This window comes from Thermobia domestica, chromosome 5, assembly GCF_964235325.1.
Source record: "Thermobia domestica chromosome 5, izTheDome1.hap1.1, whole genome shotgun sequence".
NCBI lineage: Eukaryota > Metazoa > Arthropoda > Insecta > Zygentoma > Lepismatidae > Thermobia > Thermobia domestica.
In genome coordinates this window covers 130,313,677-130,339,888 of record NC_137458.1, presented here as the reverse complement: position 1 = coordinate 130,339,888, position 26,212 = coordinate 130,313,677, and the positions used below count along the sequence as shown (strand labels likewise).

The 26,212-nt window shown below is 36.0% G+C and overlaps 1 protein-coding gene across 2 annotated transcripts in view; it reads right to left on the bottom strand.

Annotated features, from left to right (window-relative positions):
- Positions 1–24,808, bottom strand: part of LOC145686129 (protein peste-like) — a 156,501-nt gene extending 131,693 nt beyond the window's left edge. Inside the window, exon 1 of one of the 2 annotated variants that reach the window (XM_081759108.1) lies at positions 24,628–24,808. In XM_081759108.1, coding sequence (XP_081615234.1) covers positions 24,628–24,673 — 46 coding nt within the window. In that variant the 5' untranslated portion in view covers positions 24,674–24,808. The remainder of the gene's footprint in view (positions 1–24,627) is intronic. The other variant, XM_081759106.1, reaches the window with a different exon arrangement.
- Between the last annotated feature and the right edge of the window lie 1,404 nt (positions 24,809–26,212).

The window sequence follows — 26,212 nt, the reverse complement described above, 5'->3', positions numbered from 1 at the left end:
ACAATGTCATCAGACTCTACATCGGTCAGGAGGTCCAGTAACGTACAGTGTACCTCTATCGTAGCTAGAGGTAGGTAGAGGTACAATTCTAGCCACCTATCAAAGTCTCATTGTTTTCAAACCAAACCGCATTTTAGCCTCCTATGAGCCATAGGTGAACATATGAGATATTAAGTAGGTGGTCTCGTGGTCATATGTTCTGGCTCGAGAGTATGTATTCGCAACATAATATCGAAGATCGTTGATCATTTTTTTTTTCAATCTTGAGTATTGAAAGTCTAGAAAGTCACCATGTTGATAATGACAAAGTAGTTAACGAATTCCTCTTCCAAAGGTTCACATGTTTGGAAAGTTGTAAGTAGAATTACGTTTTGCGAAAAACAAAAAGAGGTATTGAAAGTATACATTTGGTGGCAAACTTCACACTTTATTCTACTTTTAAATTTCCATTCAATACTCAAGCCAATTGTTTGTTTTTCGTTTATTATTGATTAGTTTGAAAAGATAATGTTTCTTTCAAGAAATATTATGTCATTTACAAAAAGTTGGGTGGACCAATTTCATAATGGTCTTCCAAATTTCAAATTACGATTCAAAACTAAAGTCAGTCACTTTTTTTTTTTTTTTCATAATTGATAGTTTTGAAGAAGAATCGAAAAACATTAAAGATATTTTAATAATAAAGTTTGTGGTCACTTTCATGCTTGCCTTCACTTCAAAATTTCGTTCAAAGCAGAAAATGGTTAAAAATGACAAGAGAAACACAATCACTAGCATATGCAGAAGTTCGTACTCAAGGGGAGGATCTCAAACTCTGAAATCCCCCCCCTTGCATACACCACTGGGCAGAATAATACTCTTTGAAAGGAACACTTATTTTATGATAGTGCAATACACTTTATTGCTTTCAAAATTTGAAAAAAAGACCAATAATAGTAATAATAATACTTGGGACGAATGCAGATTCGATAATAAACCAGTATTTCATTATTTTATATTTGGATCAAAAGATCCAATATATTTCAGGCAAAAATTTTCTTGTAGGCCTTATATTTTGAGAACTACATATAGTGCAGCCAAACCAAAACTATCAATTTACTCAGTATGATGTGCTTATTCCGTAAAAAAAAAAAAAAAAAAAAAAAAAAAAAAAAAAACCTCTATTTAAGGACCGTTCAAAAATTTTGTGGCTCCTGATCCAAAAAATTCAATATATTTCATACAATCAAACATTTTCTAGTAGGCTCCATATTTTGAGAACTACATATAGTACAGGACATGGATAGAAAGCTTTTTCTTTAGGAATTATGGAAGTATACTCTAAACTTTCCCTAGCTGGACTTCGTGACACATGGTTAAGATTTATGACCCCTGCTTGCTGAAAACCAATGTTGCCTCAGTTTCTTTCCTACTGACCTTTCTTTGCCTTCTTGTTTTTCAAAAATACTAACTTGTAAGATTGGATCAGTTTCCTAGAGATGACTAGAATAATGGCAACACTGAGGAGGATAACAGCTCACATACTCCCGAGGACTAGCCGAGACTTGTGGGGATGAATATGAGTAGTGGTTGGAGAAGAAGATCTGTAAATTTGTCCAAAAGTATAGAAGCGTATAGCAAGTCAAAGTCTACCGCCATACCGAATTTGATCCTGATCGGATGAGTTCAGTGGATCATTTTGTGTTTTCAAAAATAGGAGTCAAAATTTGACCACCCGTAACTCGGGAACCGAAATCCTGCACAACTTATTATATCGCACGCCTATATAGGAGGTTAAGCTCTACCATCACATGAAGTTTGTTCCTGATAGAATGATTTAGGTATATGAAATTTTCTTTTTCAAAATATGACTCAAAATTTGAACGCCTGCGCAACACAATATTTTACACTCTTTTATAGTAGGTGAAGGTCTACCGCCATGTTAAGTTTTGAACCGATCGCATACGGACGTGTTCAAATTATTAGAGTCACGCTCGAAAAAATGCAAAGTTGCAGTCCTAATTTCGGAGTTCTAGAACATGTAATTTAATGGTTAAACCACCAATATAGGATCCTTCATTTGTTTACTGTACAGTTGAAGTGGTGATATCACCGTTGAACAGCAGATGGCACTAGTGGAGGGGAGGCAGTTCTGAAAGTGGTATTTCAGTTGTAGACAGCTATTGTGGTTTCTATCATAAAGTTACAAACTGAAGTATTGTGGTTGCAACCCTAAGCAGTTACGACATTCAAAGCGTTCAACAAGTCGTACGCGCCAATTTAAAGTGATCGTGACGTGTTTCGTGTATTAATCTTTTATTCTGTGAAGTCCTGTAATCGCAGCACAATGGAAAAAGCCAGAGACCTTTCTCCGCGTAAAGTGGAAGTTGTCAAAACACTTCTGGCGGAAGGAAGATATACACAACAACAAATTGCTAGTCGACTTGGGGTAGGGCAAAAGTAGTAGAAAATGGATCGATCTGGGCCAACATAGAACAACTCAGGAGCCCCTGGGAAATCGAGCACCTTGAACCGTGAACCCACGGTCTTTTACTACCTCCATTTTATGGGTGTATTTGTTCCCTTTTATGAGCACTTTTTAGGGGGTGTACTCGTTCTCTTTTATGAGCATTTTTTAGGGGTGAACTCGTTCCCTTTTATGAGCATATTTTCCAACCCCTATTATAGCAGAAACTACGAACACACAGCAGAGCAGATAATACATAAGACTCGTTCTCTTTTATGAGTACATTTTTAGGGGTGTACTCGTTCCCTTTTATGAGCATATTTTCCAACCCCTATTTGAACATAGCAGATAATACATAAGATTCGTTCCACCCCTATTTGAACATAGCAGAGCTAATAAAAGAGTATGGCTCATTTTTCAACCCTTATTTTACCATAACAAAAATCACACTGAGACTACGAAACATAGCGAAGATTAAACATAGTTCATTTTAGGGGGAGTACTCGTTCTCTTTTATGAGTACATTTTAGAGGGTGGACTCGTTCCCTTTTATGATCACTTTTTCAACCCCTATTTTAACATAGCAGGTAATACATAAGATTCATTCACTATTTGAACAGGGAAATCGAACACCTTGGACCGTCGACATCTATTTTAGGGGTGTATTTGTTCTCTTTTATGATTACTTTTTCAATCCCTATTTTAACATAGCAGATAATATATAAGACTACGTACTTTTTCCAACCCTTATTTTACCATAGCAGAGAATACATGGAGACTACGAACACATAGCATAGCAGATAACAGGTAAGATTAGTTTCAACCCCTATTTTAACATAGCAGATAATACATAAGATTCATTCACTATTTGAACAGGGAAATCGAACACCTTGAACCGTCGACATCTATTTTAGGGGTATATTTGTTCTCTTTTATGACCACTTTTTCAACCCCTATTTTAACATAGCAGATAATACATAAGACTACGTACTTTTTCTACCCCTTATTTTACCATAGCAGAGAATACATGGAGACTACGAACACATAGCAGAGCAGAGAATACATAAGACTACGAAACATAGCAGCGGTTTATTCGTTCTGTTTTATGATCACTTTTTCTACCCCAGACAATGAATACCTATGTAACAAAGCAAAGGGGGTGTACATAAGACTACGAAACATAGTTGGGCTATATTCGTTCCACCCCTATTTAAACATAGCAAAACTACGAACACATAGCAGAAAGATTTACATTTCCGATTCGATACGCCCTTTGAACCAATTTGGATGAAACATGGTATATAGGGGTTTTCGGACATGCTGATCACGAATACCATTTCTATTTTTACCTGGTTCTTATAGTTTATGTGGGATACGCCCTTTCTATGACAATTTTAACCGATTTGGATGAAACTCGGCATATGGGGGTTTTCAAACATGCTGATTACGAATATTATATTTATTTTTACCTGAGTCTTATAGTTTATGTGGGATACGCCCTTTGTATGACACTTAAAAGCCAATCACTCGAAAACGGAGCTACATATTGAGATGGTGTTTCCACATTAGTAATTGGTCATCAACTACTACAAGTTTCAAAAATACTGATCATCGAGGTCAAAGGTCAAAAACTCGGAAACGAAGCAACGTATTGAGGTGCTGTTTCCAAATCTAGTAATAGGTCATCAACTAGTACATGTTAAAAAGTACTGACCACCGAGGTCAAAGGTCAAACTCGTAAACGAATCCACATATTGAGATGACGTTTCCTAATTTAGTAAATTTGTGTGATCTATTCAATTTTGTACCAAGCAGAAAAAAAGTGAAGAAGGAATAAATTTGAGTGGCTTATTTACTTTTGTATTAATGAGAAAGAAATCAAAGAAACACAATTTTAACTAGCGCAGAATTCCTGTACCTTTTTGGGCTATTTAAATAAACGGAAAAATTAAATTGGATGGACTAACAAGAAAGCAAAGATATGCCATATTAACTAGCTGAGAATTTTATATCTTGTACTATTTAAACAAACGAAGGGATAAATTTGAGTGGTCTATTCAATTTTATACCAATGAGAAATGCCATTTTTATCTAGCTCAGAAATTCTAGTGCATGTTGTATTATTTAAACAAAACGAAGGGCTAAATTTGAGAAAGCGAACATGGACCATTTTAACTAACTCAGAATTTTATATCATTTTGTAGTACTCAAATTTGGATGGAGTATTTAGCTTTGTATGAACCAGAAAAAAGTGAAGAAGGTCCATTTTAACTAGTTCAATATTTCTGTACATTTTTGTACTACCCAAATAAACGAAATTTTAGTTTTGTACCAATCAGAAGAAAATCAAAGAAGAATCATTTTCACTAACCAAGCAGAAAAAGGAAAGAATTAACACTGTACTAATCAAGTAAACAAAGGTATAAATTTGTAATGACCAGAAAAGGAGAAGGATCAGCATTCTATACTTTTTGTGCCATTTATTGGGGTGTCCTATTTCCTTTTGTACCAACGAGAACCAATTTTAACAGGCTTAGAATTTTATACCTTTTTGTAATATTTGTACCAAACAAAAAAGCAAGGAAATACCATTTTCGTGCTAACCAGAAAAAGCGAAGAAATGCCTTTTTTAATTAGCTCAGGATTTCTTGACCATGTACTATTTAAACAAACAAAGGAATAAATTTGTGTGACCTATTCACTTTTGTAACAAGCAGAAAAAGGAAAGAACTAAGATTTTGTACTAATCAAATAAGCGAAGGAATAATTTGGGTGGTCTATTTAGTTTTGTACTCATTCGAAAAAAGCGAAGAAGGACCATTTTATACCTTTTTGCAATTTAAGGAAAGGAATAAATAAATATGGGTGTCCTATTTCCTTTTGTACAATCCGCGGCAAAAAACCTGCAACATGAGCATATAAGTTTATTGTGAAATGACGAAATCTTTTGCTCCAAAATAAATGTGCACGGGAGGAGGCCGACGTTTATTCTGGCGTGATTCGTTCCGCTTAGACGTTATGTTCATTCCCTGTGCTGTTAGGCATAGTTTCACAATAAACATACATCCTCATGTTGCAGGTTTTTTGCCGCGGATTGTACCAACGAGAACCATTTATAACAGGCTTAGATTTTTATGCCTTTTTTGTAATATTTGTACCAAACAGAAAAAAGTTACACAGATAAACAAAGGAAAAAAATTGTAATAACCAGAAAAAAGCGAAGCTCAGCTTGATATACCATTTGAGTGGCCTATTGAATTTTGTACCAACGAGAAATCTCATTTCCAGGCCATGTTTTACTATTTAAACAAACGAAGGGCTAAATATGAGAAAACGAACATGGACTCAGAATTTTATATCATTTTGTAATACTAAAATTTGGATGGATTATTTAGTTTTGTACCAAGCAGAAAAAGGAAACAAAGGTATAAATTTGTACTGACCAGAAAAGCGAAGAAGTACCAGTATTCTATACTTTTTGTGCCATTTAAGAAAATAATAAATTCATTGGGGGTGTCCTATTTCCTTTTGTACCAACGAGACCATTTTTAACTGTCTTAGAATTTTATACCTTTTTGTAATATTTAAACAAATGAAGGGTTAAATTTGTACCAAACAGGAAAAGCGAAGAAATACCATTTTTAGCTAGCTCAATATTTCTGTACCATTTTGTACTACTCAAATAAACGAAGGAATAAGTTTGGGTAATGTATTTTATCTTTGTACCAATCAGAAGAAAATCAAAGAAGGTCTATTGTAACTAGCTCACCATTTTACACCATTTTGTACTTCTCAAATAAACGAAGAAATAAATTTGAGTGATCTATTCAATTTAGTAGCAATCAGAAGAAAAGCAAAATAAACGAAGGAATATATTTTTTGTGGTACTATTTTGTATATTATTGTGTCACACAGAGAAAGGATAACTTTAAAGTTGCATTTCTAAATAAATTTTAATTGCCTTTTCATTGGGCTGGTACTAAGGTATATAAATTCTGAGTTAGCTAAATTGGACCTTCTTCGATTGTTCTGGTTAGTACAAAAAACCGGCCACTCAAATTTATTCCATCGTTTGTTTAAATAGTATAAAAATGTGGGCCTTCTTCGCTTTTTCTGGTTAGTACAATTTTGTTCTTTTGTTTATTTGAGTAGTACAAAATGGTATAAAATGATCCTCTGGTTGCTACAAAATTAAATAGCGCACTCATATTTATGCCTTCGTTTATTAGACTAGTTAAAATGATCCTTTTTTGCTTTTTCCTTTTGTTTGTTGAAATAATACAAAATGGTATAAAATACTCAGCTAGTTAAAATGGCCCTTTTTAGAGTTGACACAAATTATAAATCCTTTGTTTATTTGAATACTCCAAAATGGCGCAATTTCTTTGTTTTTCTCGGTGGTACAAAACTAAATACTCCATTGTTTATTTGAGTAATAAAATTATATAAAATAGTCATTCTTCGCCTTTTTTAGACCACTCAAATTCTGAGCAAGTTAAAATAGCATTTCTAATTGGTACAAAATTGAATAGGTCACTTAAATTTATTTTTTCGTATGATATAAAATATTCAGCTAGTTCATTTTTTCTCGTTGGTATAAAAAGTAGAACATCGAAATTATTCTTTCGTTACAGAAATTATGAACTTGTTAAAATGATCCTTCTTCGGTTTTTTCTGATTGATACAAAAATAGAACATTTCAGTAGTTCAAAAGTTACATAAATTCTAAGCTAGTCAAAATGGTCAATTTTCGTTTGTTCTAAGTTAAAGTAGCTCTTCTTCTCTTTTCCAGTTGGTACAAAAGAAAATAATCCACCTAATCTGTTTGGTATAAAACTAAATACTATATTCCTTCGTTTATTGGAGTAGTACAAAATGATATAAAAGCCTGAGTTAGTTAAAATGATCCTTCTTCGGTTTTTTGTTTATTTGAGTAGTACAAAATGATATAACATTCTGAGCTAGATAAAATGGCATTTCTCGTTGGTACAAAATTGATTAGGTCATTCAAATTTATCCTTTCGTTTGTTTAAATAGTTAAAATGGCATATCTTTGCTTTCTTTCTCGAAGTAAGCCAGTAATATTTATTCATTCTTCACTTCTCCCTGCTTGGTACAAAACTGAATAGGTTACACAGGCTTTGTTTAAAGTTATTAAAGCTTAAATATTTAACCTTTGACCTCGATAGTCAGTACTTTTGGGACATGTGCTCTTTGATGACCAATTACTAAACGTGGAAACACCACCTCAATATGTGGCTCCGTTTTCGAGTTATTGGGTTTTAAGTATTTTGACCTTTGACCTCGATAGCCACTAATTTTAGGACATGTAGTAGTTGATGACCAATTACTAAATGTGGAAACACCACCTCAATATGTGGCTCCATTTTCGAGTTATTGGGTTTTACGTATTTTGACCTTTGACCTCGATAGCCACTAATTTTAGGACATGTAGTACCTGATGACCAATTACGAAATGTGGAAACACCACCTCAATATGTGGCTCCGTTTCCGAGTTTGACATTTGACCTCGATGGTCACTATTTTTGGAACTTATAGTAGTTGATGACCAATTACTAAATCTGGAAACAGCACCTCAATATGTGGATCCGTTTTCGACCACCATTATTTTTGGTCGACTGTGTCGATGGTCATTATTTTTGGAACTTGTAGTAGTTGATGACCAATTACTAAATGTGGAAACGTCATCTCAATATGTGGCTCCATTTTTGAGTTATTAGGTTTTAAGTATTTTGACCTTTGACCTCGATGGTCATTATTTTTGGAACTTGCAGTAGTTGATGACCAATTACTAAATCTGGAAACACCACCTCAATATTTGGCTCCGTTTTCGAGTTATTAGGTTTTAAGTATTTTACCTTTGACCTCGATGGTCATTATTTATGGAACTTGTAGTAGTTGATGACCAATTACTAAATGTGGAAACACCACCTCAATATGTGGCTCCGTTTTCGAGTTATTAGGTTTTAAGTATTTTGATCTTTGACCTCGATGGTCATTATTTTTGAAACTTGTAGCAATTGATGACCAATTACTAAATGTGGAAACACCACCTCAATATATGGCTCCGTTTTCGAGTTTTGACCTTTGACCTCGATGGTCAACACTTTTGGGACATGTGGTCTTTGATGACCTATTACTAAATATGGCTCAGTTTTTGAGTTATTGGTTTTTAAGTATTTTGACCTTTGACCTCAATGGTCAGTGCTTTTGGGACATGCAGTAATTGACGAATGCTATGTTACACAGGGGTTGATAAAAGGGAACGAGTACACTCCCTTATTACATATGAGTGCTGTTAAAATATTTGTTCGTAGTGTCTGTGTATTATCTGTTATGTTCAAATAGGGGTTGGAAAAAGTGGTCATAAAAGAGAACGAATACACCCCTAAAAATGATCATAAAAGGGAATGTATAAGCTCATAAAAGGGAACGAGTCTAAATCTATGCTATGTTCAATTAGGGGTGGAAACGAATACACCCCTGCTATGTTACGTAGTCTTATGTTTTATCTGCTATGGTAAAATAAGGGTGGAAAAAGTATGTAATCTTATGTATTCTCTGCTATGTTAAAATAGGGGTGGACATGAATCTTATGTATTATCTGCTATGCTATGTGTTCATAGTCTCTATATATTCTCTGCTATGGGGTTGAATAAGTGATCATAAAAGAGAACGAGTCTTATGTATTATCTGCTCTGCTGTGTGTTCGTAGTTTCTGCTATAATAGGGATTGGAAAATATGCTCATAAAAGGGAACGAGTTCTCCCCTAAAAATGCTCATAAAAGAGAACGATTACACCCCCTAAAATGTGCTCATAAAAGGGAACAAATACACCCCTAAAATGGAGGTCGTAAAAGACCGTGGGTTCACGGTTCAAGGTGCTCGATTTCCCAGGGGCTCCTGAGCTGTTCTATGTTGGCCCAGATCGATCCATTTTCTACTACTGGCAAAAATCTGTGAGTAAAATCTCCGTTGCAATGAGCTAGAAACAAATGTATCAGCGAAATAGGGCTGGGAAATGTGGGTGAAAACCGAAGCTATCGCTAACAGGTATCAGAAAACTAAAAAGATTGACACTGGGAAATAAAAACGCGACTTCTAGAGATTTAATCATAAAAATGGCTGAGTATGGTGTAGATATTTCGCCTGAAAATATTCGAAGGATTCTTTGTGCTGAGGAAATAAAAGCACTCATGCCAAGAAAGCAAAATTTACTCCAATCGTGTCAAAGAAGCGCCTCGAACGGGCACGAGGCCTAGAACAATGGACTGCTGATGATTGAAGAATAGTGTGTTTCAGTGATGAATCTTGTGTCTTCTTGTCTGATATATGTTCACAATATGTGAGACGTCGATCTGGGGAGGAATTCAAGTTGGAATGCCTCCAACAAACTGTGATACATCCTACTTCAGTCATGGACGGTATATGATGTCTATCTTTGGGCCTGAGAAATTGTATATAAATGAGGGAACAATGAAGTACGACCAATACCTACAAGTTCTCCAAACAGAACTGCTTCCCCAGACTGCAGTCTGGTTTGATGACGCACACTTCATCTTTATGCATGATGAAGCTCCATGTCACCGGGGCAAACCTGACACCGAGAACAACGAAATTAGTGTTCTTCCGTGGCCGGACAGTAGTCTTGATATGAACCCGATTGAAAACCCTTGGAGCTTCATGATGGAAAAGCTAAAGAAGAAGCATATTACAACGAAACATCAATTGATCGAGGAGATCAACAATTTGTGGTATTGTGATACTGAATTGAAGTCAAACTGTGCTAAACTAGTATGCCACAAAGGATAAAAGATTTAATAAAGAATTAAAATATTTAATAAAGAATTACGGATTTCATACGAAATATTAATCTTTGTGTGAGAGATTGTTTTCTTGTAAGTTTCACATTTCATTTTTTGTTTCCAATTCAGATACACACATTGTATAGTATTTCAATTTGAATGTCACGTACGCATTTGTTTTATTGATATTGAAAAGCATGTGCCATGACCACAAGAAACTAGAACAGAGTTACAGAACAGTAATTTGGACTAAGTTCAAATGCGTTTTCTGATGTAATATTGTAAGAACAGTAAAATATTCAGAAACTGAAAGTTGAGTCTAATAATTTGAACACGTCTCTAAGTTCGGTTAAACTCATACAATATATAGTGCCCTTGATTTTTTAGAGAAAAATTAAATTAAAAACGATAATGCGAGTAAATAAGCTGTTTTGAAATAGTAGAAATAGATAGAACAACTCCAGTATAAAGGATCGCAAAGGAGGCCTGTAACTTGCGCTTGATTGCAAACTGCAAAAAATATAAGTAAACAAACATACTGCTCGCAATATTAAAGAGTATAGATTTGAATAGATTTAGTACACAAAAATTATGCATAATCTGTAATAATATGGGAACTGAATTTACATTAAGACTTGCCTATCAGTCAAGTAAAATTAATTTAAAATGAGCTCGGGCCCCAGTATGTGTTATGCAGGGTTAACAATTAAGTTTGACCCGCAAAACTTTATGATGCTCCTTGTCCACCTAAAGTTTGCTTCTGGGTTTAGAATACGAACCTCTAAAAAAGAACGAAAAAATCTTTCTTCTGTGTCAGAGATGGAACACACAATCTCTTCTTAGTGTTAGATATTTTTGTATTTAATTCCTCGTACAGATTCAATCCATTTTTTTAAATTTAAAATTTAAAGAAAATAATATGTATTCTCATAACTTAGTAAACATGTTAATACGCATATCAGTAGTGAGATATTTTGTGGAAAATTATCACGTACTTTCATGTCTGAGATTATATAAGCTTTACATATCAATTGTCTAACGGGTTTCTGTACCTCAACCAAAATAAAATGATTTTTTTTTTCATTTAACGTCTCAAACGATGTCCTTTAGGCTAAAATGTATGAGTGATTAATGTAAGTATTATAAAATAATAAGTGGAATGAGAATGTGTGAGGAAACTGGAGAATCCTGACATAGCCCAACGAACACTATGTTGTCCATCGTACGAAGTAATCATGGTTCAAGTAGGAGAAGGGGGAGACAGAATTGTAAAAATAAATAAATAAAAAAAGCTTTCGCACTGGAATGCTTCGTCATATAGAGTTCAGATACTTCAACACCCACAATGAATAAACCATGTGGAACTAGGGATACGAACCCTAGTTGTTTTTTCCCAGTAGGCAGGCACGTCTACAGTAAGTCTAAGTTTGACTTTCAATTCCCCTGATAGACTTAACCTTAGAAATCCTCTCTCTGTATGGCTTTGCCAAGTGTAAATTTTAAAATATGCTTGGAGTCCTGATAGCATTGACATATAAACATGTGTACTCTTGGATCAAATGAAAGAATGAAAACTGCATAAGAATGCTTGCGTGTTAGACTTAGTCTTACAGGTTCTCCCTGTGTATAGTTTTGCTAAGTGAAAATTTTAAAATATTAAATAATACTTTTGATAAAGTGGATACTTTCAAATATTTAGGATCAATATCAACAGACGAAAATCATATTCACGAAGAAATTAAATGAAGACTAAAAGCAGGGAATTCGTGTTACTATTCGGTTCAAAATCTCTTGTCGTCGCGAATTCTGTCGAGGAATTTGAAGCTTAAAATATATAAAACGATAATCATGCCTGTTGTTCTGTATGGTTGCGAAACATGGTCGCTTACACTGAGGGAAGAACATAGACTGAAAGTATTTGAGAACAGGATCCTGAGAAGAATATTCGGACCCAAGAGGAACGAGAATGGGGAATGGCGGAAGCTTCATAACGAGGAACTACATAGTTTATACGGTTTACCCAACATTGTTAGGGTCGTCAAGTCTAGGAGGCTTAGGTGGGCAGGTCATGTAGCTAGAATGGAAGAAAGTAGAAACGCTTTCAAAGTCTTGACTGGTAGACCCATAGGAAAACGACCATTAGGAAGACCTAGGCGCAGATGGGAGGATAATATTAAGATGGATCTCGCAGAGATAGGAATACAAAGTAGAAACTGGATCCAATTAGCTAAGGATAGAAGTCAGTGGAGAGCTTTTGTGAACGCGGCACTGAACCTCCGGGTTCCATAGGCCATAGAGTTAGTTAGTTAGTTAGAAAATTTTAAGTTATGCTTGACAGGTATGTCAATTTAAAGGAATTTTAAGGCTAGCCCCTATATTATGTATTATTGTCAAGTCTGAAACAAACTTGCAATCGAGGAACTAGCAAGTTTACTATAGCCTTGGTTAAGTCTGTAGCCATGTAAATGCAAACATGTGCAAGCCTATAGACTTAGCCTTGAAGGTTTGAGTAAGGCTATTAAAAGTCTATAATGCTATTAGGGCTGTGTCTTCCGATACCATTAAGTCATCTGTTAATTATGCATGAGATAGTATTAATTACGTATGAATTACTGTAATTAATATCCAAACTTCAGACAATAGTTCACTTCATCATACTGACGGGACTTATTACTGGGAGAAATTGTATTACATAAATATTTATTGGGAAATCTCCTTCCTACGGGATTTTGCACGCTGCCACAAATTCACAAAGCCTGGGATTGAACCAGGATCCCTTGCTCTACTAATCTTTAAAACTTATTCAACTCTTTCTTACACTATTGAACTTCTACCAGACTCGATAGGGACACGAATGCAGAAACTTGGACAACAGTCAGATATGCCCATGTCTATCGGGGTATCGAACTAATGCCTCAGATAGCTCGGCAACACCTCACCGATACACTAAGTCACCATGCCCCTTGCCTTTCAATGAAAAGCATCTATATTGGATGGATTTAGTACTTCATGCAGTTCATTTTCAATATTTTTTCTTTTGACAGAATATAGTAAATTGAAGCTATGTGAATAGTAATGTGGAGCACTATTTGTGGAGGCTTATCAATTTGTTTTTCACGGTCTCAAGTAGGAATATCAGGTTGAAAAGAATGATCATATCCAACGTGTTTTCTTATATGAGCTCCACGAAGATGCTAGTGCTGCAGAGGCATCCAGACAAATATGTGCAGTGTAGCGAGGGGACATTATTGCTAAAAGAGTTATCCGGAAATAATTTGACAGGATCTGAAATGGAAATTTTGACCTGAGCAATACTCTATGTTCTTATCTCCCATCTCATTTTGTTGACCATTTAAACTATTTGATCCACCGTGATCCACGTTAGTACACCCGGAAATTGGCTACGGAGATGGTCAGTGGACAAACTACTGTTGTGAAACACCTTCAACTTATGGGAAATGTTTTAAAATTCTGTATTTGTGGGTATCTGATTCAAGAATCAGAGTGTTGCCCAGAGTTGGAGTGGGTCAAGTTTCCTGAGTGGGTCAGTGGGTCGTGGGTCAACAACATGTGACCCACTGTGACCCACCACCCACCGTGACCCACTGCGACCCACCACCCACCATGACCCACTGCGACCCACCATCCACCGTGACCCACTGCGACCCACCGACTCAGTATGGTCTACCGACCCTCTCTGCTCACTGCATTGTAGACAGTATCTTCTGAAGACTGGTAAATTTGTCTCTGTTTTACTTTCAAGACCTTCATTTCCCTTCCTTTTCCACTTGTTTCTGTCTACCTACCTGAGGTGGGTATATCTAACCAAGTGAAAAAAGAACTTCAGGTACTTTTGGATATTGATATTTTTAATTGTAATAATAGCAATAGGACTTACACTACAACTTGGCTTTCGAGACCTGTGAGTTTTAGAGCTAACTACTGGAAAAAAATACATTTTTGAATCACTGTAATATATAAAAAAAATGCATGTAACTATGTGTGCCTGATCATCACGGTCAAATTGCCAAGTCAAATGAAATTACTTTTGGTATATAGTTCGGCCTTAATCCAAATTGGGATGTTATATTGCTTTCATTATAATGCATAATATCCTAAGGAGGTAGTTAGGATTCAAATTTTTGCGGAAAAAAAATGAGTATCTCGCAACCCGTTAAACTTACGGAGCTGAAATTCAGTGTATTAACTCTTTATTGAAAATAAACAGAATGTGTCCTAGCATTTTTAAAATTCTTCTTTGTGTGGGGGAGGGGCACTTTTCTATATATGGAAAATTGGTAGTGAGTTGGTTTGTAAAAATTAGGGATGGGCACGAGCGAGTTTTCTTTGAAACTCGACTCGACTGGAAACAGACATGTTTGAACTCGATTCGAGAACTCGGCTCGAAAAATTTCCTCCAACTCGACTCGAAACTCGACTCGAATTTGGTTCGAGTTTCGAGTTGAGCCAAATCGAGCCTAATCGTGTGTGTAGTTCAAGTACTCTCTTCAAGTATTATACATACACAATACAATTATTATCAATGACACTACTTCTTCTTCTTCTTCTTAATAATAATAATAATAATGATAATAATAATAATAATATCATTAATTTCAGCACGCAAAGTGTCACACATGTAAATATTTTCGTTAAAACAGAGAAATGAACTTGTTTTTCCGATTACCTTTGTAAATAGCTGTGCGATTCTTCCTGTTATTTGAGGAGTGTCTGCAAATTTTGACTACCATAGCTTTGCTCAAATAAATGACACACTGCCGCAGAAAAGTAATATTGTTCTTTTCCTATTTTTATTGCCTCCTATAAAAAAGGAAAGAGCTTAAAACTATTCAGTAAAGAAAAGTCTGAACCTCTGTAGGGAGGGACCTCTGATTACAGATTCCGTTTGGTGGTAACTTGTTTACTTGCAGAGTTGCACGGCTGTTGAACAATAAACCACACGTGTTCAGTTGCAGTCCAGTCTAAATCTGTAAGAACGTTTGCCTCCAATGAATAAGATAAAAGAGAATTTCCGGCCATACAAAATATGAAGAAGCGAAGTCATCACTTTATTTACCATGATGTGTGGGGGGAGAGGGCGGTAGCTCAGTAGTAGAGCGTTCACCTCCGGTGCTTGGGGTCCCTAGTTCGATCACAGCTCGCGCCGTGTGGACTTTGTGGTGGACAAACACCGTGCTCGTGGGTTTTCTCGGGATTCTCCCGTTTCCTCTTACTTTCTTCATTCCACCATTTCACTCATCTCTCATCATCACCGTCTCCTTTAGCCTAACCGGCAAAACCGTGGGACATAAAACTTAAAGATTCATTTCGTTTTTACCATGATACGAGAGGATTTAGCGAACATCATGATAATTGTCACTTCTGGTAAAATTAAGTTATTAGGTGGACCGATTGGTATTAAGCCACAAGGGAAACTTGTTTGGTATGTGTCATTGTATCGAATTGCATAGGAATGATGAACTTTCTTTTCATACTTACTCGAAAGTCAGAAAATGTGGCATACAATTATGTTTCCACGAGCTGCCCATATTATACAAATAACAACATTGTTATCCGGAATAGGCTTTTTATAATATTGTTATTATTATTATTATTATTATTAATAATAATAATAATAATAATAATAATAATAATAATAATAATAATAATAATAATAATAATAATATGTAGAAACTAGATGACGATTATTCTTCTCGCAAGAAATTCTAAATATGAGGAATTTAAAAATACCATAGGAAAATTATAAAGCTAAAAACAATATAGGAATATTACTAAAGAGTATTATGAAGATAATTTAAAGTTAAGTATGATTTCTTTTGTCACTAGAATTCTTTATAATGATTGATACTAACAGAAAAACAGACTAATAAACCAATATGTTAATACTGAAAAATTAGTAATTTCTCCACATAGCCTATGATAAGATATTCAGGAAAGTGATCAATTTTAAATTATCCCTTTTATTAATCATTCATAATGGGAGCCATTTCAACATAGCTATACACAGTCACATATATAAAGACAAGAAGATTTAATGTTGATAATTATGGTTCGAGGGGTTATTCGAGATATATATGATAAAATATTGGAAAATATGGTAAATTTTATGTATTAATTAATTACGAGTATTCATAACGTGAGAGCTGCTTCAACACGGCTATAGCATAAAGGTGTACCGGTATACCAGGAGATAAATTGATGCCCACATCAATTTGATTAAATAGGGGTTACATGAGACACATCATGTATAGGCCTATATCCATCTTAGAATACCCCGCAACCCTGTTTTTTTTCTGTTCTGGAGTTAGCAGTTATCTGAATCACCGCGGTGCTCCGCCCGTATTTAGGGTTGTCAACGGATCGAGTGGCTCGGCTCACAGCTCATCTACTATCGAGCCAAACCGAGAAATGAACCGAGTCAACACCTCACCTAACCGAGACGACAAAAACCAATGGCTCACCAGGGCCGAACCGAACCGATTCGGTGGCTCATCCCGAACGAGTCGGCTCAGGCCATCGGCTCAATTGAGCCGAGGCGATGGCTCATTCCAACCGAGCCGGCTCGAGCTGTTTGCTCAGTTGAACCGAGCCGAGCCCGTTGACATCACTACCCGGGTTGGGCTTCTGCTTAGCTACAGAAATAACACCGTGCAGGTCTCATCCTTGATGGTAAAAACTACAGTATATACATATATTGGTGCTCACGACATTTGAGGCTGTCCTTTTATTAAAAAAAAAAAAAGGAATCTATTGTGCTCTCGTTATCGAGACGAGATGAGATGCAAGCAGTGTCCCCTCTCGTGAGCAACACTAAAAGTATTCCACATTACGGCTTACATTTCTCATGGCTTTCGCTTTACAGTTTAATCAGGCCATGATTTCAAATCGAGCTAAAACGAGCTAAACGAGCGAGCCATGTACCAAACTTGACTCGACTCGAAACTCGATCTCAAAAACAGTAACTCAGCTCGAAACTCGACTCGAGAAAACAACCTTTCACACGGCTCGGAACTCGACTCGAATTCGAGTCGAGTCGAGTTTCAGCTCGACTCGTGCCCACCTCTAGTAAATATGATCGAAAACGATCGATGTTATTTATGAAAAAAAATCAGAAACAAAAAATACAGTGCTTGGCTTCATATATCCATTGCTTTCTGTTATAATAATTGCTGAAGCTTATGTTTATTATATGGAGCGCATACAGCACAGGGCAATCAACCCATAAAGCTGTGAGAAAAATAGGCATAAAATTTGTACTGTAAGCTTAATTACACGGAACATTTAAGTTTGGATTGTACGCATAATTGTATGGAAAATTTTACGCTTTTTTCCTTTATGTTGGTCTACTTACTTTGATTTGGAACTGAAATTTCATCCTTTTTTCCACTGAAAAGTATTGATAATTCAACAAGGAAATAATTATATTATGATAATTTAATTGAAATTCATCGTAATTTGGCACATGGCAAACAGTGTGATAATTGAAGGGGAAGGAGGGAAATTCCCATTCACCTCGGAACACTTTCCAGGATCCTCGTTCCCTTTCGCTTTCTAGACGGGGGAGGAAACTTGGTAATGGTGTCAAACCTTCATGTGTAACTACAAAAATTAAATTTATAAACAAATAAGAAATCATCAGTTTATCAGGCTTTAATTGATAATTTATTCACAAGATTCCCTATCAAAGGTGTGGTAGATGAAGTTTCTGTTCTACATGGGTCGACATTGCCAACTGACATGGTCGATATGGAAAAGATGTTGTGTGGTGATGGAGAAATGATACTTCTTGCTGAGTATTTCAAACCTGACCAAGAAAAATCGTTATCAGACTTGAGTCTAACAAGTAGATTGTCGATGAGAAGTTGCAGAAATCGGGTAGAAGTATTATCAATTTCCACGACAGAGTGCGAACGGGGATTTCCCCTTATGAATTTACAGATGACATATTAGAAATAGACTAAGTGCTCAAACATTGTCTAACTTGTTGCTCATCAATGTTAATGACCCACCGCTAGACAAGCTCGAAATAGACGAGCTAGTTATTTCTTGGCTGAAGGATGGACATCATTCCGCTGCGGACGATTTACCACGAAAAAGTTACCAACAGGAAATAAATCCGATTTCAGATTTGTTTTAAGGTGGAAAATTACGAGTTACGGAAAATGTATACTTGTATTACTAATGGCTAATTACTTACGTTATTCAACTTTGTACCTAATTTTTAGTAAGTCTCTTCTTTGCTTTAGGTAAACTACTTTGAATAAATATTCACAATAATTGTAATTATGCATATTTGTAACTTACATTTAACGTAGTGTTTTAGTGATTACACAAATTACAATTGTGAGCATGCTTTATGGAACTGCTCTCACATAGGGTACCAGACCACCTTTATACACTATGAAAAACTTATTTTTCAAGTTTTTTGTGAGAAAAATACTGTGAACTGAGAAACCATAACCTTTTCCTAAATGTACAGGGGTATTTTCCTGCGAATAGAAGTTTCTTGGGGAATGCGTTCAGAAATTAACACTTCCAAGAATACTCTCTTAGTACAAGTATATTTTAGGCACACACTAATTTCCCCACCTCGAACTGTTTCAATTTCCTCACTGACAAACACTTTACCATTTTATCCACCGTTATTGTAACAGAGTTGTGCTTGAGCGATTGACTAGAAATTCAAACTCCGATTAGTGATAATTTCGTACTCTTGTTTTATTACAAGTGTAAACTCTTTAGTCAGTTCAGAAGAGGCCGTGGATCGTGTTCAGAGTTGGTGACGATGGATTTTGGTGAGTCAGAGTAGGTCAAAGTGGATAAGAGTAGTTCATGGTGGGTGATGGGTCAGAGTGGGTCACCGTGGGTGGTGGGTCAGAGTGGGTCACCGTGGATGGTGGGTCACGGTGGGTCAGAGTGGGTCATGGTGGGTGGTGGGTCAGAGTAGGTCACGGTGGGTGGTGGATCATGGTGGGTCGTGGGTCAGAGTGGGCCATGGTGGGTGGTGGGTCAGTGGGTCGTGGGTCACAGTAAGTGGTGGGTCAGTGGGTCGTGGGTCGCGGTGGGTGGTGGGTCAGTGGGTCGTGGGTCAAGTTTTCATTGACCCACGCCAACTCTGGTGTTGCCATATCTGTTTTTTTTGTTCTATCCGCCATCGTAAATCCTCTCGTCAACATCAGCCTTTCTCTCAGATATTGTTACCGGAGATGAGAAATGGTGCCTGTACACAGACTTTAAGCATAGGAGGGAATGAATTAGTCCAAACAGGAAGACAATACAACGTTTTAAACAGAATTTGCATCATAAGGAGACAATGTTGTGTGTCTGATGGGACATGGAAGAAGTTATCCATAGCGAAATTTTATCCTGTAATCGCATTATCTCTGCTGCTGTATACGGTGACCTACTTCAATGTGTTTTTACAACACCTTTAAAAAAGAGATTGAATAAACGACATGCATCATCCACATGGACAAAGCTAGATCAAATGTGGCACACATGATAGCTGTTGCCTCCGGTGTATTCCCCAGATGTGGCTCCTATAAATTACTATCTTTTCTGTTCATTGTGGAATACACTCCATGGCATATCCTTCGAAAACAATGAGCACCTCTCAAATCTCATTGATGATTTCTATGCACAAAACCCACAAAATTTTGTCCGTAAAGGCATCCAAGAACTGCCTGATCATTGGAGCAAATTGTCAACAATACAAAAGAGTACTACATCAGTGATCTATTCCTTGATCAGTTCAACTCTCAAACAAGAACTATATCTATTGGTTCAAAACACAGGAACTAATGAATCAACCCCACACATCATTCATATATATATTAAGTATGTTCAAAAAGTAACGAACCTTTGGTGGGCAAAAATACATTTATTGATTTGGAAATCCGAGACATTAATCCTCTTCAAAGTAATTTTCTTGGTGATGCACACACTTCTTTCAGCTTTCCCTCGCCATTGTTGGGAACACCTCTGGAACGCAGTTTTTGGAATAGTGAGCAACCGTCCCGTTACATTCTGCATGATGTCTTCTTTTGACTCAAATCAGGTCTCTTAGTGGCATATTAAAAGTCACACGGAGTCATGTCAGGTGAATAGGGAGCCTGACGACAACAAGAATGTGTTCGACGATAAAAGCCAGAATTTCGCGGACACTCTTCTCATGCCCAAATTCTCATTCAAAATTGAATGTACCGATCCGATTGAATGGTTTCCGATTGGGTATCGCCAAGCTTTTGGCAAAATTTGATGCAATATTGCTGCTCAAGTTTTTTTTGTCATTTTACAAAAAAAACTGAAATCCGACGACCGCTCACTACACGTCTTCACTCGTTGGCCGACTGCCAGCGGCTGACGCTTTCAGCGCGCAGGAGAAAATGTACGACTGCGCATGAGTGTCCCCTCTACATTTACACTGAAAAGAGTCTCCCGCTTCGTTGGTTTAAGCGGTAACAAAATAAGGTTCGATACTTTTCGAACACACCTCGTGTAATATCTCTCTCTCTCTCTCTCTCTCTCTCTATATATATATATATATATATATATATATATATATATATATATATATATATATATATATATATATATATATATAGTGAAACCTCCCTTAACGGACACCTCTATAATGCGGACAGATTTTTTTGTCCCGGCAAAAATATGTCCTCTTATGAAACAAGGCCCTCACTTTTACAGACACTTTTAGTTATGGACGCGGACAGTCTTCCCCCCCCCCCCAAACGTTTCAATAACCTCTTCATAACGGACAGGAATTATTCTCGGTTCTGCGATATATTACAGTAGCCAGAAAAGTGTATCTATCATGAGTTTGGCCTGGTGAACCATCAATTAGAACAGCTTGAAGCTGAACTTGAAATTCTTCTTTATTTCTGCCCACAATAAACTGCTTTCTGATGGAAATCCTAGAAAATCTTTATTAAGCAATAACACTCATGCAGGTGTCAGTCGTATGGCAAAGAATTCTATACGAAAGATCTTCCCTTCCCTAACAATTTCCCAAAATGTTTTCCCTTCCGCTTTCACCTCCCATGTAGAAAAATATCCAAACATCTTTGGCATCTTATTCTTGATCAGTTGATGCAGTGCAAAAGAATATTTTCATATTGAATTTTACGTATTTACACTCATACATACGTATTTACTGTATATTCTTGTGTACAATTACCGTTGTGAGAAATTAAATTTCTGTAACTCTCTGTAACGGACAAAAATTCATGACCCATTCATGTCCATTATTCAGAGGTTTCACTATATATATATATATATATATATATATATATATATATATATATATATATATATATATTGTCAGGAAATGAAACAGGGGCGTCATTTAGGGAGGACAGGAGGAGGCAATTGCCTCCCCACCTAAGAGTTTGAAGAATACATATACTTTAATCGATTGTCTACTAATATACTAGTGAAATGACGCCCCTGAAATGAAACAAAAGTGACTCCCTTATGTTTCAGAATTGTTGAACAATTGTTTTTCTTTAGTGATAGATTTCACTCATTTGCATTAAGTAGTGACCACTAAACAAAAAAAAAAAAAAAATGTTCAACAATTGTGAAACATAAGGGAGTCACTTTTGTTTCTTCTTCTGACAAAATTAAAAAAATGGATTTAGCATGTCTTCGCTTCTATACCCCTATTATATATATATATATATATATATATATATATATATATATATATATATATATATATATATATATATATTCTTGAACTGCTTTGTTTTTGCTATTTTCTGCAGAGTATTTCGAGAGAGTTCAGGATTTATGGTGATTGCTTTTACGTTCTTTCTCAATGTTGAGGTATAAAGGACTAACCTCGAATTGGGATTCGAACCACTATCCCGGTTTGTGTTAGAGGAAACAGGATTTTCTGACATCGTTGTTTTACGAAAATGGTTCAGATTTTTTTAATTCAAAACATTTCAAAACTAATTTTTCGTTACGGAAATTTCAGAAACAGAATTTTATCAAAATTAAAATTTTGTTTAAAATAAATTTAGTTTTCAGATTTTTAAAAAATTTCAACAAAAACTTTTGTGTAAGAAACAAAATTCTGTTTTCAGATGATTTTTTTAAAATAAAAGCTGAATTTTCGTCGCGAAAACATCTAACTTCTCCGATCAAATAAATCTATTCAGTATACTCACTTCCCCAGGATTTGAATATGCTATCTAATCAGGAAGCTAGGCTTGGTACAGTTCTTAAATTTTGTTTGTATTCAAGATTTTGCGTCTTTAGTCAAAACAATACTGAAGTGGGAGAAAGGATGGATTCAGCTAGTAAGGATTAAGCAGCTAGTAAGGATTAAGGATTTAAAATGGGCCATCAACACTTTTCATTTATAATACTGGGTCTTTTGAAAAAAAGTAGCACAAATATTCAATGTTTACAAGTTATGTTTATACAACTGTAATGACGGAAGGCTCATTTACTGTATTATATGCGAAAACTGTACAAGGAAACCGATTATTAATATAACGATTTACAATTTTAATACGTCCATGTGCGAGGGTCGTACAGTAAATCCTTAGAAAATCTGAAAGATGACACTCGTATCGACAAAGGTTTGCTTTTAGTAAGCGTCATTCCTCACTAGACTGTTGTTAAAATTTCAGCTATATCCGTCACGTGGTTTCGTTGTCATAGTCTATTAAAGAAACAAACTTGTGTTTATTTCTTTTTTAAAGAAATGGAAAGAAATTAGTTTCGTGCGGTTATTAAACACTTCTATTTAAAAGATTTAACACCGAAAAAGACCAAAGCCGAGTTGAATGAAGTTCATGGCACATCTGCTCCTATGTTTGCGCCTGTTTACAGTTGGGTAAATGAGTTTAAACTGACCGTACACCCACAAATGATGAACATCGTTCGGGACGTCCAGAGGAAGTGACTTCCTTTGAAATGATAGACAAAATTCATGGTATGGTTTTGAGTTATCGACGAATCAAAGTGCATGAAACAGCTGAAGTCACAGACACATCACAAGGGACAATGTTTTCAATTTTTGCGTGGAAAATTGAGTTTGAAATAAATTTCGGCAAGATGGGTGCCGCGTTTGCTGTCAGTGGAGAATAAACGCAACCGTGTGATCAATTCGGAGCCTGGTTTGGCGCTGTTTTCGTCGCACTTCTGACGAGTTTCTGCGTCGATATATAACAGTGGACGAGACATGGATACACTACTACACTCTGGAAACAAAGGAACAGTCGAAACAGTGGGTTTTTAAAGTCAATCCAGCTCTGAAGATGATGAAAATACTGAAATCGGCCGACAGCGTGATGGTCACAGTTTTTTTGGGATGCACGTGGAATCATCTACATCGATTACTTGGGGAAAGGACACATGATAAATGGAGAGTATTATACGTAGTTATGCGCCGATTGAGAGAAAAAGTCAAGAAGAAAATGTCCTCATTTGGTAAAGAAAAAATTCTCTTCCAATTAAGACAAATTTTGATTGTGAAAATATGGAATTAAAATTCGAATTATTATAACATCCACCATATTCACCAGAATTGGCACCCACTAACTAACGATTCACATCGAACGAGGTGGTCATCGCCCAAATAGATGCTTATTTTGAGGATCTTGCGAAATTCTACTTTTTGGACAGCTTAAAAAAAGTTGGAGAAATGCTAGAAACAATGTGTCGAGCTAAAAAATTATCTTTGAAAAATAAAAAAAAAAACACCCAAAATGATTTGTTTTTAAAATAAATCTTTTTCTAAGGACGTTTTGAACGACCTTTATAGCTTCCATTGGTATATAACAGTATTAACGTAATTGTCGATTACAGTGGTGTACGCATTATATCATGAGATGGGGCTCAAACACCAAAGTTTATATTGCTTCAAAACACTGGTGATTTTTTTTAGTAAATATCTTAATATGGTAAATGTTTATTTTTTCAAAATATCTTATTGAAAGGAGAAGTTAAAAACCCGGAAACTTCCCCTTTGTGTATACGATACGATACTTGTGTACATTGAACTATAGTGCCATTTACCATTAAAAAGAAAAGAAAGAAAGAAAAGCTTTATTCTACCAAGATATTCTAATGAGAGAGAGGTATTTGTAGCTGTTAAGAATATTAGCTGGGTCCACTTCTGCTCCCTTTTAATTGCGGGGAATACTAGTGTAAAAAAAAAAAAAAAAAAAAAAAAAAGTATAGATGCATTGAGTTCTCTAAGAAATATTGATTTAACTCCTTTCTAGTAAATTTAACTACACACACACATTAAAAAGTGCAAATTCATGTAAAGTGACAGAGTGGAGTTACGTAAGTTGACTTACCCTTCCTGCTAATGCTATTCCTGCGACCTCGGAGGGCGAGGACCATTGTAATTCGGAGCAGGAGCCAGTCACAAGGTGAATTGAAGGAAAAGTGTTTAAGCAGACGACTCGATGTCGTCGACTACACTGACTTCCCTCTTCCGAAGGAAGCTCTACAAATGAATTGCATTCTCCAGTAACATCGCCTGACATTCGTTACGTATGAATGACGTTTTGTGTATGGGAAGGAAGAACGAAAAAAAAAAGTTGTTTTGATGAAAAATCATTACTCCCTTGATATTTTGAAAGTTATTCTTTTTTTAATTGATTGTCTCGTAACAAAGCTTCTAAGTCCATTGAAGAAGGTATTCTCCATTCGATTCCCGTTACTAATTAAGGTCTTTCATTTACTTTCCCCAATCATACGACTTAATTGTGTCTATATTATTGGAACAAAGCGACAAGACTCCATTCTTCCTTGTAAAACATATTTTGGGATTTCGTCTTCTTATAAACGGCACTACTGTTCTTATCCAAATTGCGGATGCGTATCAAGACCATCTGTTGTGAGGTTTAAAAAGAAATGTCAAGTACCACTTGTCAAAGAGGAATAATTACAGAAAAACAATTTCTCTCAAAGAAAGCAATAAAGCGAGACGACACGGTAACATAGGCAACCATCCCTATAGATTTGTTTGTGTTGCATAACTTCCGGGTGCAAAATCAAGTCCAGTTCGCTTTGACATCTAAACTAAAGCTCCTTCGTTGCTAGGCGGTTAGCATACATGCCTTTGGCGTGAGAGACCTGGGTGCGATGCCCGGCGAGAGCTCATGTGGTTCCGAGTCCAAGTTAATCAGTAGGTCCTGTCTCATATTGCCTCGCTGCTGGAAGTGACGTTAAACTCAAAATCAAGTCAACAGCTAAAATAGCAATGGCCAAATGACGGCCCGCGGCCCGAATTCAACACGTGAGTGTGTATCATTCGTCCCGCGAATAAAATTTCCTTTTATTCCTTTTTTTTTTCTTACCCAATGAGTAACACAAAGAGTGTAGCTGTCCATTATAATATACCTGAATCGGAACTTGATTTTTAATTATGAAAATATTTTAGTTTCCAAAACCATTCTGCAAGGTAAAGCAATTGATACTGAGCCGATTTTTACACATAAATTCAGATTTTATACAGCTACGTTTCAATGTTTGCAGCCCAGGCCCTACTTGGCCTAACCTAGAAACATGATACAAGAAACAGGATAGGTCTACGAAGAATAGTACCAAGATTTACAGAATGTAATATGTTCTTAAAATGGCTTAGCTGTACGTAAATAATTGCATTCGCCTATTCGTTTTTTTAATTTATTTCCCTCCTCCCTAAATATGCGTGAACATATGGAACACACCACACCTTCTTTTTTGAAATTGGTTAAAAAATAAACCAATATTACGAGAATATAAGATTTACGAAAGTTGTCATGCAACAGATACTTGAATAGATGTTAAATCGAATAGTAAACCTCTCTTACACTTGCTTGAAAAATCTTTAGTTTTACGTCCTACGATTATGCCGGTTAGGCTAAAGGAGATGGTGATAATGAGTGAAATGGT